Consider the following 14660-nt stretch of genomic DNA (forward strand, 5'->3'; position numbering starts at 1 on the left):
TTGCGGCAAAAACAATAGTTCTTCTAGCCCAATATAATTGTTGTCATGGAGACTTGAGCGTCTCAGTGGGATTCTTTTCACGTTTTTCTAGCAATGGAATGTCACGCGGGAAGAAAATTCTTACGTCATGCAGAGTTACCTGTTGGTTCTAGCATGCAGCTGCAGAGAGAATAGCAGAGGCCATTTTAATATTGTAGAAGGTTGTAATGCTTTCCATGTTGTTACACTGCACGTTACAAGCACCTCTGCACCTAAAGCACTAACACAATCACTGAACTGAGCGAAATTTGAGCACGGCACGAGTGAGGTGCAGTTAAGGCCATGGACGCAAAATCGACATCATCAGATGACGAGGTTTGGAAAAGTTGTGCGGCGAGATCGGTAGGAGTGTGTTTCCACACCCATGCGTCCGTAACATTTTAATCTTTTTTCTCCCAGGTTCGCACTCTGTTTGTTAGTGGTTTACCAATCGATGTCAAACCCCGTGAAATCTACCTTCTTTTCCGAGGCTTCAAGGTACGGTGCGCTTTCTTCGGTCCAGCTGTTTCGCTTCTAATATTTTCAACATTGGTTGCGATTCGGCTGAAAATGCCGAAAATCTAAGACATTAAACTTGAATGGGACTCTCCTGGCCCCCATTATGGATTTAGTTGGCTAAGTAAATGAACCAAATCTCGGATACGTTAAGTAAACTTAAGGCGATGCCATAACTACATTTGCCAATGTCTCCGTCAGTGTTTTGAAATCGACTTGTCCAAGGTCGCAGGGTTCAAGCTCCGCTTTCAAACAAAACCAAACGAATATTGAAATACGTTTATTGCCAGTAACGAGTAGTGTTTTACAAAATCATAAACGTGCACGATCTGATGGGTCTGAAATTTGATAGTACGCGCTAGCTAAATGAAGTCTGCTGATCAAAGTTGTTTCTTACATCTTGTTCAATATTTGCAAAAGCATCTTCAGCGGCCATTGTAAAAACGAAGCGATTTATGTTGTTACCCTAACTCATCGTGTATGCAAACAGAAAAACAAAGAGGAGTCTTAGGTCCTCTTCTTCATTATTTACAGGAATATAGAAGGTCTGAAATTTGGCTGTCAAACGCCACTAGGCGTAATAAAGGATACTTAATTTCGAAACTCTCTATGCGGTGCTGAGTCAAATGGGTTCAACTTGAGTGCGTTTAGGTGAAGAGAAGACGCAATTATCACTTCTTCACACTAATGATTCCTGCAGCAATTAAGTACAAGGAAAACTAATTAGGTTCTCAGAGAGAATAGGCAAAGTTTGCCAAGCGGTGTGTGGTTTTCATTTTCATCGAAGGTGTTTCTGTATCTTCCAAACCGAAATATGTTATGTCTCTGGCACTTTCCGAACATTTTATCATATTATATCACTATAAATGTACCACAGTTTAGGTCGAGTAAATTGTATTTGAACCAATCTGTCAAAATTTTCAAGTCACCATGATATTCAAACTCGACGAGAAACTGAAATTCGTGAATTATCCAATAGTATACGACTATGATGTTTGTCAACAATTCTTAAGAATCCATTTGTACCAGTGGCATAGTTTTCAACATTCGTCGAATACAAAATATTCATTTGCAAGCCAAGCATTACAAAGTATATTTAACCGGGATAATCACTCAGATACAACACTACTCATTTTGATCAACACGACGATCTGTTTGAAATCACCAATGTTCAGTCTTGTCTGCGGTTACCATATTTTTTACAGCGGAGCATCCAAGTGTTTGTTAGTCGAATACAGAACTCAAACTCGATAATTGGGCGGACCTGTCATTATGTTAATGTCCCAGCCTTTAAAGGAATTTAGTTTACTTTTTTACTAGGTCCAAGAAGGACTCAGGGAAACAAAAAATAGTCTGTGAAACGTAGTCCTTGAAAAAGTTTTCGATAGAAAGAGTACGTCATGTGGCTCAAACCAGAGCAACTTAAATGTCGAGATTAATTTACTGCTTGGCCTCCGCTTCTTTAATTGCATAAGAAAAGAAAAAAACATCAACACCAGTGGCTTTAGTTCTTACTTAGTTTGGTCTAATATTGGAAAAACGCGCTTAACCGCAAAGTAATATTGTTCGCACATTTTCCCCGTCATTTCGTAATTACGCGTCGGAGAGCATTTTTTTTTGGGTTGTTTTTCAATTCCTCTCTGAATCGTAACATACTTGATTCGTGAAAAGCTTCCAATCATTGGAGCAATGATCACACGTTGAGCTGTTTCCTTTAAGGATAGAAAGAAAAGGATATGGAAAAAATGCTGTAAATTTGAGGGATTAATTTAGCTTGTTTCGTTGTTTTTAGGGATACGAGGGATCTTTATTAAAGCTCACGGATAAACAAGTAAGAAGAATAACCTTGCAGGGTTCACAAAGCAATTACCATTCACTTTGTCTTCACCTGCACCCCTTTGAATAATAAAGCTTAGGGATTATAGCAGAATGCCTGAATCAATTCAACCTTGCATTGATAATCAGGCCAAACCAGTACAATCCCATTAGCTCGGGGAAATTATTCCCATAGAATTTTACGACTGCATCGACGTTTTCGGTTTTGATAACCATTATAGCATCGATTAACCAAGATTCTTTCCTTTCACTGGGCTATTGGTCACAGTCCAGCGAATAATGAAAACCGGCTCGACATCACCAAACGATTCTGGTAGCGCACCGGAGGAGAACGCAGCTCTGTCAAATGTATTCTTATTGACTGCTAGCAGAATTAAAGTGCTCTGTTCGTGGGCTATAAGCTGCGTGTAATCAATCACATCCCGACTTCCAATATGATCGTTATTTTTCTAAGTGTTTTTAAAAGTAAACACTTATTGATTTCTTACCAGAGAGTTAATTCGCAATCCGGAATGGATCCAAAGAAATCACAGCATGATTTCTTCTACTCGAAAAGTGATTTCCAAAGAAGATAATTACAAATGAATTCGAGGAGAGATTATGAGTGTGTTCCGAAATTTCACACGAGTTTTTCATACCCGACAGACGGGCTAATTTATCGGGCATGTTTGTGGTTCAAGTTAACTTTGCATGTCTTTTGACCGTTCAGATTAGATATGCGAACGTTGTTTGTCAGTCTCGAATATTAGGAGGGTGATTGTGTAACCATTCATTGTTAACCTTGTTATAATCATCTTTGAAGGATGGTTTGGCTGATCTTAAAAAGCTTCAGCCATAATGACTCTCCACCATATCAATTATCGACGACGAGCGGCTCTGTTGGAGAATTGTAGGACTGTGTACCTCGTGAAAAGTCACGTAGGGGTTTGAAGTCCGATTAACACTTAGGAGAGAGTTCGTCCTGTGCAATCCGAGATGGTTTATTAGAGTAACAAGTTCCCCAAGGTCAATAGGGAACTTAAGCACGCGCGTTTTTGAGAAGCGGACGGCAACCGGAAGAGAAATTCTCGCGTGCCAAAACAGTGGTGTCTCCCAGATTTTTGTACTGATCATCTCTGATAGAGAAAAGATACTTAACAATGTAAATGTGGTTGCGTGAAAACAGGTTAAAAGGGCAAACAGCTCACTTCCGGTTTCCGTCCGCGTCTCAGAAACGCGCGTGCTTAAGCTCCCAATTATACTGTAGGCCCCGTCCGTAAAATATCGTCCCGTATTCATAAAACTAGTGAGATTACTGTTTTAGAACCGCGAAGAGTAGGGGAACGAATAGCTAAGAGTAGGGGTTGTTTTCCCCGGTTTCCGTGGTAACTGGCCTGTTACACAGAGTGGTAAATGAATTCGGGTATGTTCACAATGAAAACACCCTTTGTGTGGTTATCGCGTTACGTCATCACCACTTTGTAAGTGAACCAAAACAATACATCTGTCATTAGCTACTTTTGTTCGTTCACAAACACATTCACATCACACCATTGTTATCCGTGTCTCAAGAGATTTACAATTTTCATTTTCGGCCAAAGTAAATGCAACAGTTAGCATCTGAGAGCATGGTCTCTCCTATACTTACCATCCGATTTAACATCATTACGAAAATCGTCCCTAATCTTGGAATCACAATAATAGTTGATTTCATAGTTTGTCCGTGAACTGTAAGATCAGACCCCCCCGGAAGCAGGAGCAAAATGTTCTACCGAAGGCCAACAAACCCTTAAAACCTATATTCTGTGGAGTGAACATTTTTGGTCAAAGATTTTTCCTCCTACCTAGTAGCCGATGTATTATCCCCCTTGATAGCAGGGACCTCGGAGTACGTACGCGCAGTAAACAGATTTTTGATTACTTTCAATGACAAACGGGAATGAGATCAAGGTATTTTTTGACACAGAATCTTACTTCACAAATGATCAAATATAAGAAACTATAACACCCCTAAACTGTAACACGATGAGTACCGCCTTTCATATGATTATTTTTTATCGTCAAGTCTGGCCGAGGCTCAAACAAGATTCACATCACAACTTATAAGAAAAACAAGAGACTACCTGTAGCCTTCACTCTGGCCGAAGTTAAAGGACATTCCTTTGATGAACTTGTTCTTTTAACACTAAAAGCTGCGCGAAGTCAAATCAAGCCGTTGTAAACGTCAACCTATTAAGAAGAACTGATTTCTTTTCTATTTCCTCCACACAGGGTAAAACTCAGTCGGTAAGTACTTGAAGCTTGTCGTGATTCCACTGTATTCTCTATACAGATTAGCAACAACTGAACGAACACGACCATTGGACAGAATTTTCAAACCATTTCGAAGTTTTGCAGCACTACTTGTGTAGCAACGTTTTTCTCCTCTTTGTTCACGGAAAATCACCAAACAAGGTAGTCGCAACGAACGCGCAATGTCGACTGGCCAGTCTATCAATCTGTTTTACGGAAAGGGAAAGAAATCGCTATGCGGAACACCGTTTATCATTGGAATATGAATGGTACACATGAGCACCACGATTATCGGCATTGTATATGATAAACAGCGCATGAGCAAAACGGTTCCATTTTGCTAAAGTGCATAAATTTGGAACGCAAATGTTCGTTTGAAACTCCCTTTGTTTGAATGTTTAACCTGAAAATACATCCAAATCATTCAATTTGACGGTATTATCCTTTTTTCTGTTGTCACTTTTTGGAAAATCCTGTCAAACACTCTATTCCTTCTTCGTTTTAGCCAGTTGCATTTGTTACGTTTGAAAACAGAGAACAAGCCGAAGAGGCCAAAGCTTCTTTACAGGTAAAACTATAAATACACCGGTGGGGTCACCTTTAATACGCGTGCGCTGTTAAAACTAAACTTGAAGGCCGATAAGCAAGCTAAACATGTTTGTTCTGAAATCCTTTACAAAGTTTTCCAGTCTTGGATCACATTTTAAGGGCATTTTGGTGGGTAAAATCGGAAAATCGCTTTATCATCCAAGAGTATTCCAAAAACTCTGTGGTCTCTCAGTGTTGAAAAAAATATTTCCAAAAACTCTGTGGCGCGTTAAGATTTGCGTTATTGGCTAAGCAGCAATGACTAAAAAGTACTCTTGAGAAAAGAAAAGTTAGAAGATTATTTCAGCGCTGAGGGGATATCGGACTTCATTTTCATTATTTGACTGTTAAATAACTTCTCTATTTTCAGGGAGTGCGATTCGATCCAGATGCCTCTCTCACCTTGCGACTGGAGTTCGCTCGTTCCAACACCAAGGTGTCCAAACCGGTGAACAAACAAGCAGTCTTGGCCCCACACTTTTATCCAAGAGAGCCGCAATTTTGTAAGTAAACGGGTTTATATCTGTGTTTACATGTGGCTGAATATATTGGTTGTAAATAATGTGAAAATTGTTCCTTTCGACCAAGAGATAACCAAATTAGCCGTAGCACAGGTTTGAGACACCCTAGCCTGCACAGCAAGCGTTCCTGTTCGACAAAAGAGCTTCGAAACGATTTTCCGCAAATTGGCCGCGGGAAAGTTGGGGCAAGAGACTGAATTAACGCTGGTTCGAAAATCGTTTCGAAGCTCTTCTGTCGAACAGGAACGCTTGCTACGCAGGCTAGAGAAACTCTAGATTGACAGGAATGGACACGCCCTACAAATAGACTTACCATCCAATACAGTGGCCAACCAAAATGGAGACTGCCATCATTATTATTTTTGGTGGGGAAGGAAAGACACATATTTTTTGCTCCCGTTTCTCTTCATGATCCCTTTATCTTTTGTAAAAATATTAAACAGATGTTGTTTATTTGCTTGTCTTTTTTTTAGTACCTGCAGAACTTGCAACTGCGGGATTCTTACCAACACCGGAACCAAGTTTAGCCTATCCAGCGTGAGTAAATGCATCGATGCATCTTGGTACCACATCTGAAGAGTGACACTTCAAAAAATTACTTCTTTTTCTTAAAGGAATAGCTGTGAGAGAGAATGATTTGTATGCAGCTGTAAATGCAAACTAAAGCGCAATAGCATCAAATCACGTACGACGAGGGGATGAGGGAGGGGGTTTAACAACTTCCACGAGGAGGCATCCTCCAACTGATTAGTTCAATTGATTGAGCGCCGAACTCCGGCCGGACCAACCCTTGGTGTCTTCAAACAAGTCGAAGGAGAAATTAAAGTGCTACATTTGTTAGAACATCTGCAGATTGTTAGACTTTCACAAGTGCTCTCGGACCATGACAAGAACATGTAGCCTGTGCCTCAGCCCAGCAAGGTTCATAAAGTTTGTGGAACAATATAAAGAGTCTACACACTTCTCGATGCAGTGATAGAAAAAGCTTTAAGATACGATGGCACCTATGTCTTATCCTCACTAAATGTGAACTACACTGAAGTCCAATAAAATGTCTCCCCAACAGTGAGCAGGGGCGTTGAGTGGTTCTTCCGCTCAGGTACATATAGGAAGGTGTAGTGATAGGAGCGTCGAAGGCGCTCGGCGCGAGCCTCTAGAGGGGTCTGGGGGCATGCTCCCCAGAAACCTTTTTATTTTTAGGGTCTCGGAAAATGCCATAAGTAACTTTGTTCTTTACTTGACAACCTTTGGTACTACAATTATTCTTTGAAATCGAGGTCCCGGCTATACAGGTAAATATGCTGCCACTATTCACCGAGATTGAAAAGAATAATTGTTTTAGTATATATACACACACAAAGTGATCTCAACACCACTCGATCTCAACACTTGCAGAAGAACAGTGAACTTTTCAAAGCTAAATTCGATTTACAGTGCGTTCACTGAAACCGGGTCGATTGGTTTTCATTATCTGGTGGCCCCCATAGTTTTCATGAGCATCACCGGTCAACGAAAAACTTGCGATTTCATTGTTTGGTACCGGAAACTTGATTCGCTGGATCTGAAAATGTTGGAATTTATTGTTTCGGTTTTGCCCTCTGACCCCGGTTTCAGTGAACGCACTGTAATTGATAGCTCAATTCATGCGCGGAAAGAGAACTTCTTGTGATGACTGAGTTTTCTTTTCGTAAAATAGACACAATAATAATAATAATAATACAGTTCTTAAAAACGCATTATACATAAGTCTCAATGCTTTTACATAAGAGTTAAAGTAATTACACGAAAAATATTAAAAATTTACTATAGGTTAAAAGCAATTTTAAAAAGGTGTGTCTTAAGCCTAGTTTTAAAGGAATCTAAGGAATCTAAGGAATACAATAAGAGAAAACTGTTGCATGTGTAAAAGTGACTTTTCGCCACAAAATAAGTAAATAAATAAGTCAAATAAGTAAATTAACTTTTTTTGAAAGATTTTCGAGGCACACACGTGCGTACGTTGCGTATATGGTCGCTACGCCCCTGAGTGAGGTTATTTTCTTGAGAATCGGATGATACCTCTTCCCGCAGGAAGGGAACGGTCAACTAGACGAAGTCATGTCAGCATTGAAATTCCATTTACCTGCTATTTCCTTGTTGTTATTGTTATTGCTGCTTTGCTTTTCTTGTTTTCCTGTTTGTAAAATACTGATACCGCTTTTGTATGTGCTGTTTTATATCAGGCCAATATTTAACGACATAATGGCGGCAGCAGCAACAGCACATCACCCCTTCAATCATCATCCGACGATTATTCAACAACTGCAAGTAAGTAATCAAATGGTTTCAGTAATAGATACGAGGTGAGCAGGTAGTCCTCTGCATGAGGACATATATACAAATTTTCTGCTCATATTGTGTCTCAATAGCGAAGTGAATCAGTGTAGTATTAAATAAAATAGCCTACTTTCATGTCTATAGTTTGCCGTCCGCTCATCGTGTGACCACCATCCATATTGCATACATAGGTCATAAACAAAAGGAAGAATTTTTATAAAAATTGAGTTCGATTGACAAAAGAATATTTCCCTCCTCCCACATGACCGCTGTTTCTTTGTTTCACTCCTCCAACATGGCAGCCGTGGCGTCACGTGAAAACACTCTATATGAGGAAAGAGAGGGAGTTTCCCATATTTTTATTACAGGACGACACATCTCATTGGTCAGTTAGTCTGAAAGTGAACCGCCTAGTCATGTGAGCAACACTTAAGACTCACCTTCGCAGCAAGATGGCAAGCTAAAATTGAATTTTAAAGTAATTATCATAGGGACGAGGGATTCCATGGATCTCTTACCACACATTCACTAGCCTGCATGACAGGCCTTTTATGAGCCAACTCTCCCCCTCGTCTCGCGCTTCGCGCTTGTGTCGCGCTCCGCGCGAAATATCGCATTCGCCCCGCTTGGCTCATAAAGCGCCTGTCATGCAGGCTACATATTCACTCATTGCATACCGAACTAACTAAACAAACGGGAAGATTTGCATGGACATCATAAGAGGCCTGAATACTGCTTTCCAATAGACCTTATTCGTATTCTCACAGTTAGACTGGAACGAACATGCGATGAAAGATCATGCAAGGGAAATAATTTGCATCTGAAAAGATTCCGCCGCATCAGACTCTCCTTCGTGCTTGTTTCCGGTGCAACCGTGAGAATACGTATATGGCCGATTTACTGCCACTCATGAGTTATTAATAATCTTAACAACTCAAATTTGTTACTTCTAAAATGATTGGAACGAGGCTTATTCTTCTCGTCGGATCACCATTCATCTATAGCTTGCATTGAATTCTAGAAGTAACTGTAAATTCTTGGTCAATGAGAGGACACAACGAATACAAACCACTGAATCAAAATAATGATGATTGTCAACCGTGAAGATATTCAGACGACTTTCAATGACTCATATCAATGTTAGATGCGTAGGATCTGACTGAGCTTCACAGCAAAATGGATTTTGCATTGTTTTGTGTTTAATTTTTTGTTAGCTTCGTCGTTGCTTTACAACACAATGCATTGATACATCTTTTACATCGATACTAACGTGGTCATCTCACTGATTTCAAGCCCGACATGCATAACTTTGGGGCTATTTTTGATACCCTCCCTGAAATGCAAGGGAGTACGCATTCACAGAACCTTTAGCAATAAAAATAAAGTTGTTTTGATATTTTTGCTTTAATAATTAGTATCCTTTTCTTTGTAGAGTTTCCCTCAACACCATCCGATTTTCCCAGCATTGGGTTCTCCGACAGCTCCTCTTCAAATAGCATTGTTTGGTGGAGACATGGCAGGAAATATGCCCTGCTCTACTTTGTTCGTAGCAAACTTAGAAAAAGAATGTACTGAACAGCTATTGAGGGATGCGTTTGGCGAGTAAGTCGAATTAATCCGGTAAAAGAGAGAAGTGATCCTCGCGATTATCTGTACAATTTACCAATGAGAGCAGTATGATTATGGCTAATTGAAATCGTAGAATGGTATACACAAATTTAGGGTACTATTCTCCTCTTATAGACACCTGAAAAATTTAGTTGGCTTCAATGGAATTCGAGCCCATGAGCTTTGCGATGTCGGTGGTATGCTCCTCTGAGCTATGAAGACACATGCACATTTGGGAGCAGGTTAAATTTTTTGGGCTCGTGTGTTCGCGTGAAAGGACTCGACGAATAAATGCATCTGTTTGCTGGTTAAGTGGGGACTATAGATGAAAGGGAAAAGCGATTCTCGCACTTATTATCAGTTAATCGCTTTTTAGGAAAAGCTTCTCTTCGGATCTTTCCGTAAATAGGTTTAGAACTTCCAACTGAAGCTATGATCCTCGCAGACATGAACGCAATTTTAGCAATTGCGTAGAGAAGTCTGAAAAATTCAGGACTTCAACGGGGTTTGAACCCGTGACCTCGCGATACCGTTGCGACCCTCTCTAATCAACTGAGCTATGAAGCCAGTGATGTTGGGAGCTGGTCATTTGTGGGTTCTAATGTTCCCGTGATGAAGGAATGAATCAACGAACGGAATGACATATGAGCTTCATATATCAATCCGTTCGTTTATAACTTCCATAGGGCCTTTTCACTTAGTGAGCACCGGAAAAAATGAGAATATTTGCGTAAGAGTAGAATTCAGGCCTGGATGATTAAGTTGGGCCATCAACATGGCTGTCAAATATATACGATCTATAATAATAAATGTTTGAAACCCTTTCATCGGAAACTCTGACTCGCGGTTTTTCCATTGTAGAACACCTGGATTTCGTCGTTTAAAGATGCTCAGCAAAGGACAAAATCCAGTCTGCTTTGTGGAATACTTGGTACTTACTATAATTAACAGCCATGCATTGTTTCAGTTTGAGCAGTCGGTATGTTTTGCTATATATCCAGTAACAGACTACCTTCAAAAGTCGCAATGTAATGAGAAACTCCATGCTAGTAATTGACGTGTTGAGCATCGTCTTTATAAGAGCATTTTTATGTAACAAATAAATTTTGGTGACAACCTAATGAGTTTGCTTTTAGGTGCCAAACAAGAGTTTTCTAACACGAAAAATTGCTCGTACCTAGACGACTCGTCACATAAAATCACTAAATGTGGCAAATGCTTGTGAAAGCATTGGTGGTCCCCACTGAACAAATTCATTGTTTTGTTGTTTATATAATACTAGAAACACCATAATGGCCACCGCTATACGACTTTTTGCCTGTTGGTAAGCGCCATATTTTTGAAGGAAGACCAAGCAGTCTCGCCTAGTTTCTGCTTTTCTATGACGGTATGCTGTCCAAGTCAGCCGGTTGACGCACTAAACTTTGACCAGTTCAAAATATGAATTTATGGATAATGAATTTCTTCTCAAATGCTGAAATCATTCTTTTTCCAACAAAATAAAATTTCAACTATAATTATCGCTTTTGTTCGAGAAAGTAAGTAGACGTTACTAAGTGCGAAACATCAGAATTTGCGAAAGAACCTCGCTTTCGGGGAGAACATGTGTCTGGATTGCAAATACAGTTGTGTGCTTAGTTACCTGGCGTGTGAATGAAAGTGTGGTTAGAGTTGACCTTCTTTTGATAGAAACCTCACTGCGATTCTTATGTAAATTCCAACTAATTAGCACGAGGACAAAATCATTAACATAAGAAAAGCAGGTAGGTCTGTATCATAACAAGGTCAACCCCAGCCTCACTTTCATTTAAAGGCCAGGTAACTAAGCACATAACTGTAAAATCCCGACACATGAAAATTATTATTTTCTCTTCCTTAGGATGTTCCATCTGCAGCTTATGCAAAACAGTGTCTTCATGGGTAAGAAAGTTTAAACACAATCTATGTATTTAGTGCGCACTCGATTGACCGTATTCCGGAATAGGAATACATGGAATAGAAGTTAGAAATCCTTCTTTTTTGCGGAGATTCACATTAATATTCTCAAACATCTGCTAAAATGCTATTTTAAACATAGCTTTATTATCCTTTTCGCTGCAAAACACCACACATAGTGTTTTAAATCATCACTCCACGTATTCTTATTCCGGAATAGCGTCAATCGAACGTACCCTTAATTCGAGATCTTTCAATCGTCCCTAAATGTTGGGTAAATTATGTCTTTCCTTTCGTCCATTTAGAAAGATCATTGGAACAGGGGAGAGAGGCGGTATCAGAATAGAATTTGCCAAAACCAAAATGTGCGAGTGAAGCTTTCATTTGCGACCGGCTTTTTTAGTAAGTAGCCCTTCTGCTTGCAAATCATTCGATCGTATTATAAATGGAGTGATTCTCATTCGAATTTCTTAACAAACCCAGGCCCCTGGGACAATTCAGCTCCCGCGAAAAGTGACCAAGTCGCAATCCAATTATCCCGCCGGCGTCCCAATAAAAGTTCTCCAAAATTTTTGTCAACTCATCATTTATTTGTTTCCTATTTTTTCCACAGGGTCAAGTTATAATTGACTTTTCGGTGCTTCAGCACCAAGCCAACAATAAAATGTTGAGATGAGGATGTAATTTATTTCCAGTCAAGGAATCAGAATGATAAAATGATAAAAATTACGAAAACTTGCGGAAGGTTCAAATCTCGCGCTACGTAGGTGTTCGGAAAATTATCAAAAAATGTTTGTAGAAGAGTTTTTTTTTGGTCGTAGAAGTTCTATAATGACACGGTAATGAAAGACATGGTTGATGCAAATTCCCGTTTTTCCTCAAAATAGAAAAAGCAGCCTCGTTCCGAGCTACGATAGTTGTCAGAGTTTCCATCCGCTGCTTGGAGGGAAAGCCTGGGAACAAGTCTGTTGTAGAACTCGTTACATTGAATACTTAAAAACTTGTGAAATAAGGTTGTTGAAAATACCCCTTGTCCTTCTAAAAGAAATACAAAAAATCTCTTTCCTTTTTTTTGAAAAAAAGTCATTTCCTTCTTATTGTTGGTTTTATTTCTTGAGCGGCTACATCTTTTCTTACTGGCTGAGAAAATGTCAATATTGGAGGGTCCAGTTTTTAAATTATTTCAATGTGGTGTGAGAAAATTTTCAAATGCTCATAAATTTCATTCCAAGTTGTAAATATTGTTGTTAATATTTTACAGTAAAGTGTTCAATGATATCAAAGCGTGTTCAAGTGGTGGCTTTTTGTTAATATTTCCAAGTAAATAAATGGCCAACACATCTGCTACTGACAGAGGAGTCAGCATCGAGAAATTAGCCGCTGGATGGGGTCGCATTTTCACGACTGAATTGACTATAATAGAGTTGCATTTTCAACATAGTTCCCGACAGAGTTACTAGAATGGGGTCGCAAATTGTCGGGATTCCGGGGGTAAGAAAATTCTGGCTAGTGGGATATAAAATGGGAAGGTTCGCGGTAAAAAAAAGGTTGCTATAGAAAGAACTGTAGGGCTGTTGATTTAATACTTACTAGTTGCACTTATATTCTGTTTTGAAATTACAATTAAAATGCCTCATGTAAGGTTTATGCATAAACAGAAAGTGACTAAGTTGCGGTCGCTAAAATTACATTTACCCAAGTGACTAAGATTGGGTCTATAATTGGCCATAAAATAGACTATTAATGGATAGGGGTTCTGAGAGACCAGTGGCACATAGCCAGTGAATATTGACCCGTGTAGTCCCCGCCCCCCGGGGTAATTAGAGCAATTTACCATGGTTACCGCAAAAACCAAATTCATGCCCCTATTTTCTTCTATGTGGGGGTATAATGAGACTTCATATACACTTCTTAAACAGTCCATGTACGACTGTTTTGTAAGAGGTCCGGTTCCAACTGGAGCTTGGAACAGTAAGAGGGATGCACTGAACCAAGTGTTTCCGATGTACAGAACATCAAATGTATTTTCTCAGACATTTGAAATCTAATAATATTGAGTCTGAAAAGAACATGTTTTTATTAAGAAGGGTGACTCTTAACTACAGAAAGACAATGGTTGCCAAGGTAGATTTTTAGTCAAGAACCCTTCAAAAAGGTTGCATGGACGGTCCTTTGAAGTGACTTTTTCAATGAGAGTCTCACATCACTTCAATCAAAAGGGGCATGCGCAATATGTCCCAGTCCTCTGCCGTGCGTTTTAGTGAAAAACAGGTACAAACTCTCAGGAAACGAAAGGAAGAGGCGGCTTTTTCACCAGATGGGAATCGCCCCGTCATTTTTCGCAAACTGTAGCATGGAATTTCTATTTGGACAAAAAAAAATGAAATAGATATTTTGAAAACTGTATCAAAGAAGGGCCTCATGACGTCAAATTTTTTTGAGAAGTATTTTAAAAAAATCCATGCTACAGATGTTGTACGAGAATGATCTTAAACGGTCCGCGTACCGTATGTTGTAATCCTGAAACTGAATGCAGGGGCGTAGCTAACCATTTTCAGTTCGCAAGCCCGTTCCAAACTTAGTGATTTCTTGGAGGTCAGAGGATTAAAAAAAAAATAGACTTATTACCAGATTCAAAGTGATTTTTGTTCAGTGAACTTTATAGTAACCTTGCATTGCGTTACAACCGAGGAATAATATTTTTAAATGTCATCATTGTGTAGGTGACTCTTTCTTCAAGATCAACGCGACTTCCATTACAAAAGGACATTTTTCGCGATTCCATTGCAACTCTTTGGGTTTCTGTTAAACAAGAAAGAAAACCACTGGTACATTTTGAATAATGTAAGTGCATCTTTACAATGTGTATTCGACACAAACCCAAGTGCGGTTGAGTTCTATGGAAACCCAAAGTTAAGGAGCCTGTTCTCTCTGCCACAAAAATCACGGGCCGCAGATTTCACGTCTATGATCATTCCCAGGCACGCATTTTATGCATTAGAGCAAGGAAGGACAGTCGTTCCGTTTTCGTGGTGGAAAGCAGGTAGGTTT

The 14660-nt window shown here is 39.5% G+C and overlaps 1 protein-coding gene across 1 annotated transcript; it reads left to right on the forward strand.

The window, feature by feature from the left end:
• The first annotated feature begins 122 nt into the window (after nt 1-122).
• Nucleotides 123-12892, forward strand: LOC138007603 (RNA-binding protein, mRNA-processing factor 2a-like). The gene is made up of 13 exons (XM_068854609.1): nt 123-354; nt 439-516; nt 2327-2365; nt 4621-4635; nt 5147-5209; nt 5600-5732; nt 6224-6287; nt 7973-8057; nt 9499-9668; nt 10536-10605; nt 11554-11594; nt 11915-12011; nt 12223-12892. The coding sequence occupies exons 1-12, from the start codon at nt 322-324 to the stop codon at nt 11982-11984; spliced, it is 861 nt and encodes a 286-aa protein (XP_068710710.1). The 5' UTR covers nt 123-321; the 3' UTR covers nt 11985-12011; nt 12223-12892.
• Nucleotides 12893-14660: the final 1768 nt, after the last annotated feature.

Source organism: Montipora foliosa, chromosome 6, assembly GCF_036669935.1.
Source record: "Montipora foliosa isolate CH-2021 chromosome 6, ASM3666993v2, whole genome shotgun sequence".
Classification (NCBI taxonomy): Eukaryota; Metazoa; Cnidaria; class Anthozoa; order Scleractinia; family Acroporidae; genus Montipora; species Montipora foliosa.

Coding starts and splice junctions, on each gene's coding strand:
- LOC138007603 (XM_068854609.1), top strand. CDS start 322: ATGGACGCAAAATCGACATCATCAGATGACGAG. Junction 6,288..7,972: donor CCAAGTTTAGCCTATCCAGC/GTGAGTAAATGC, acceptor GTTTTATATCAG/GCCAATATTTAACGACATAA. Junction 10,606..11,553: donor TCTGCTTTGTGGAATACTTG/GTACTTACTATA, acceptor TCTCTTCCTTAG/GATGTTCCATCTGCAGCTTA.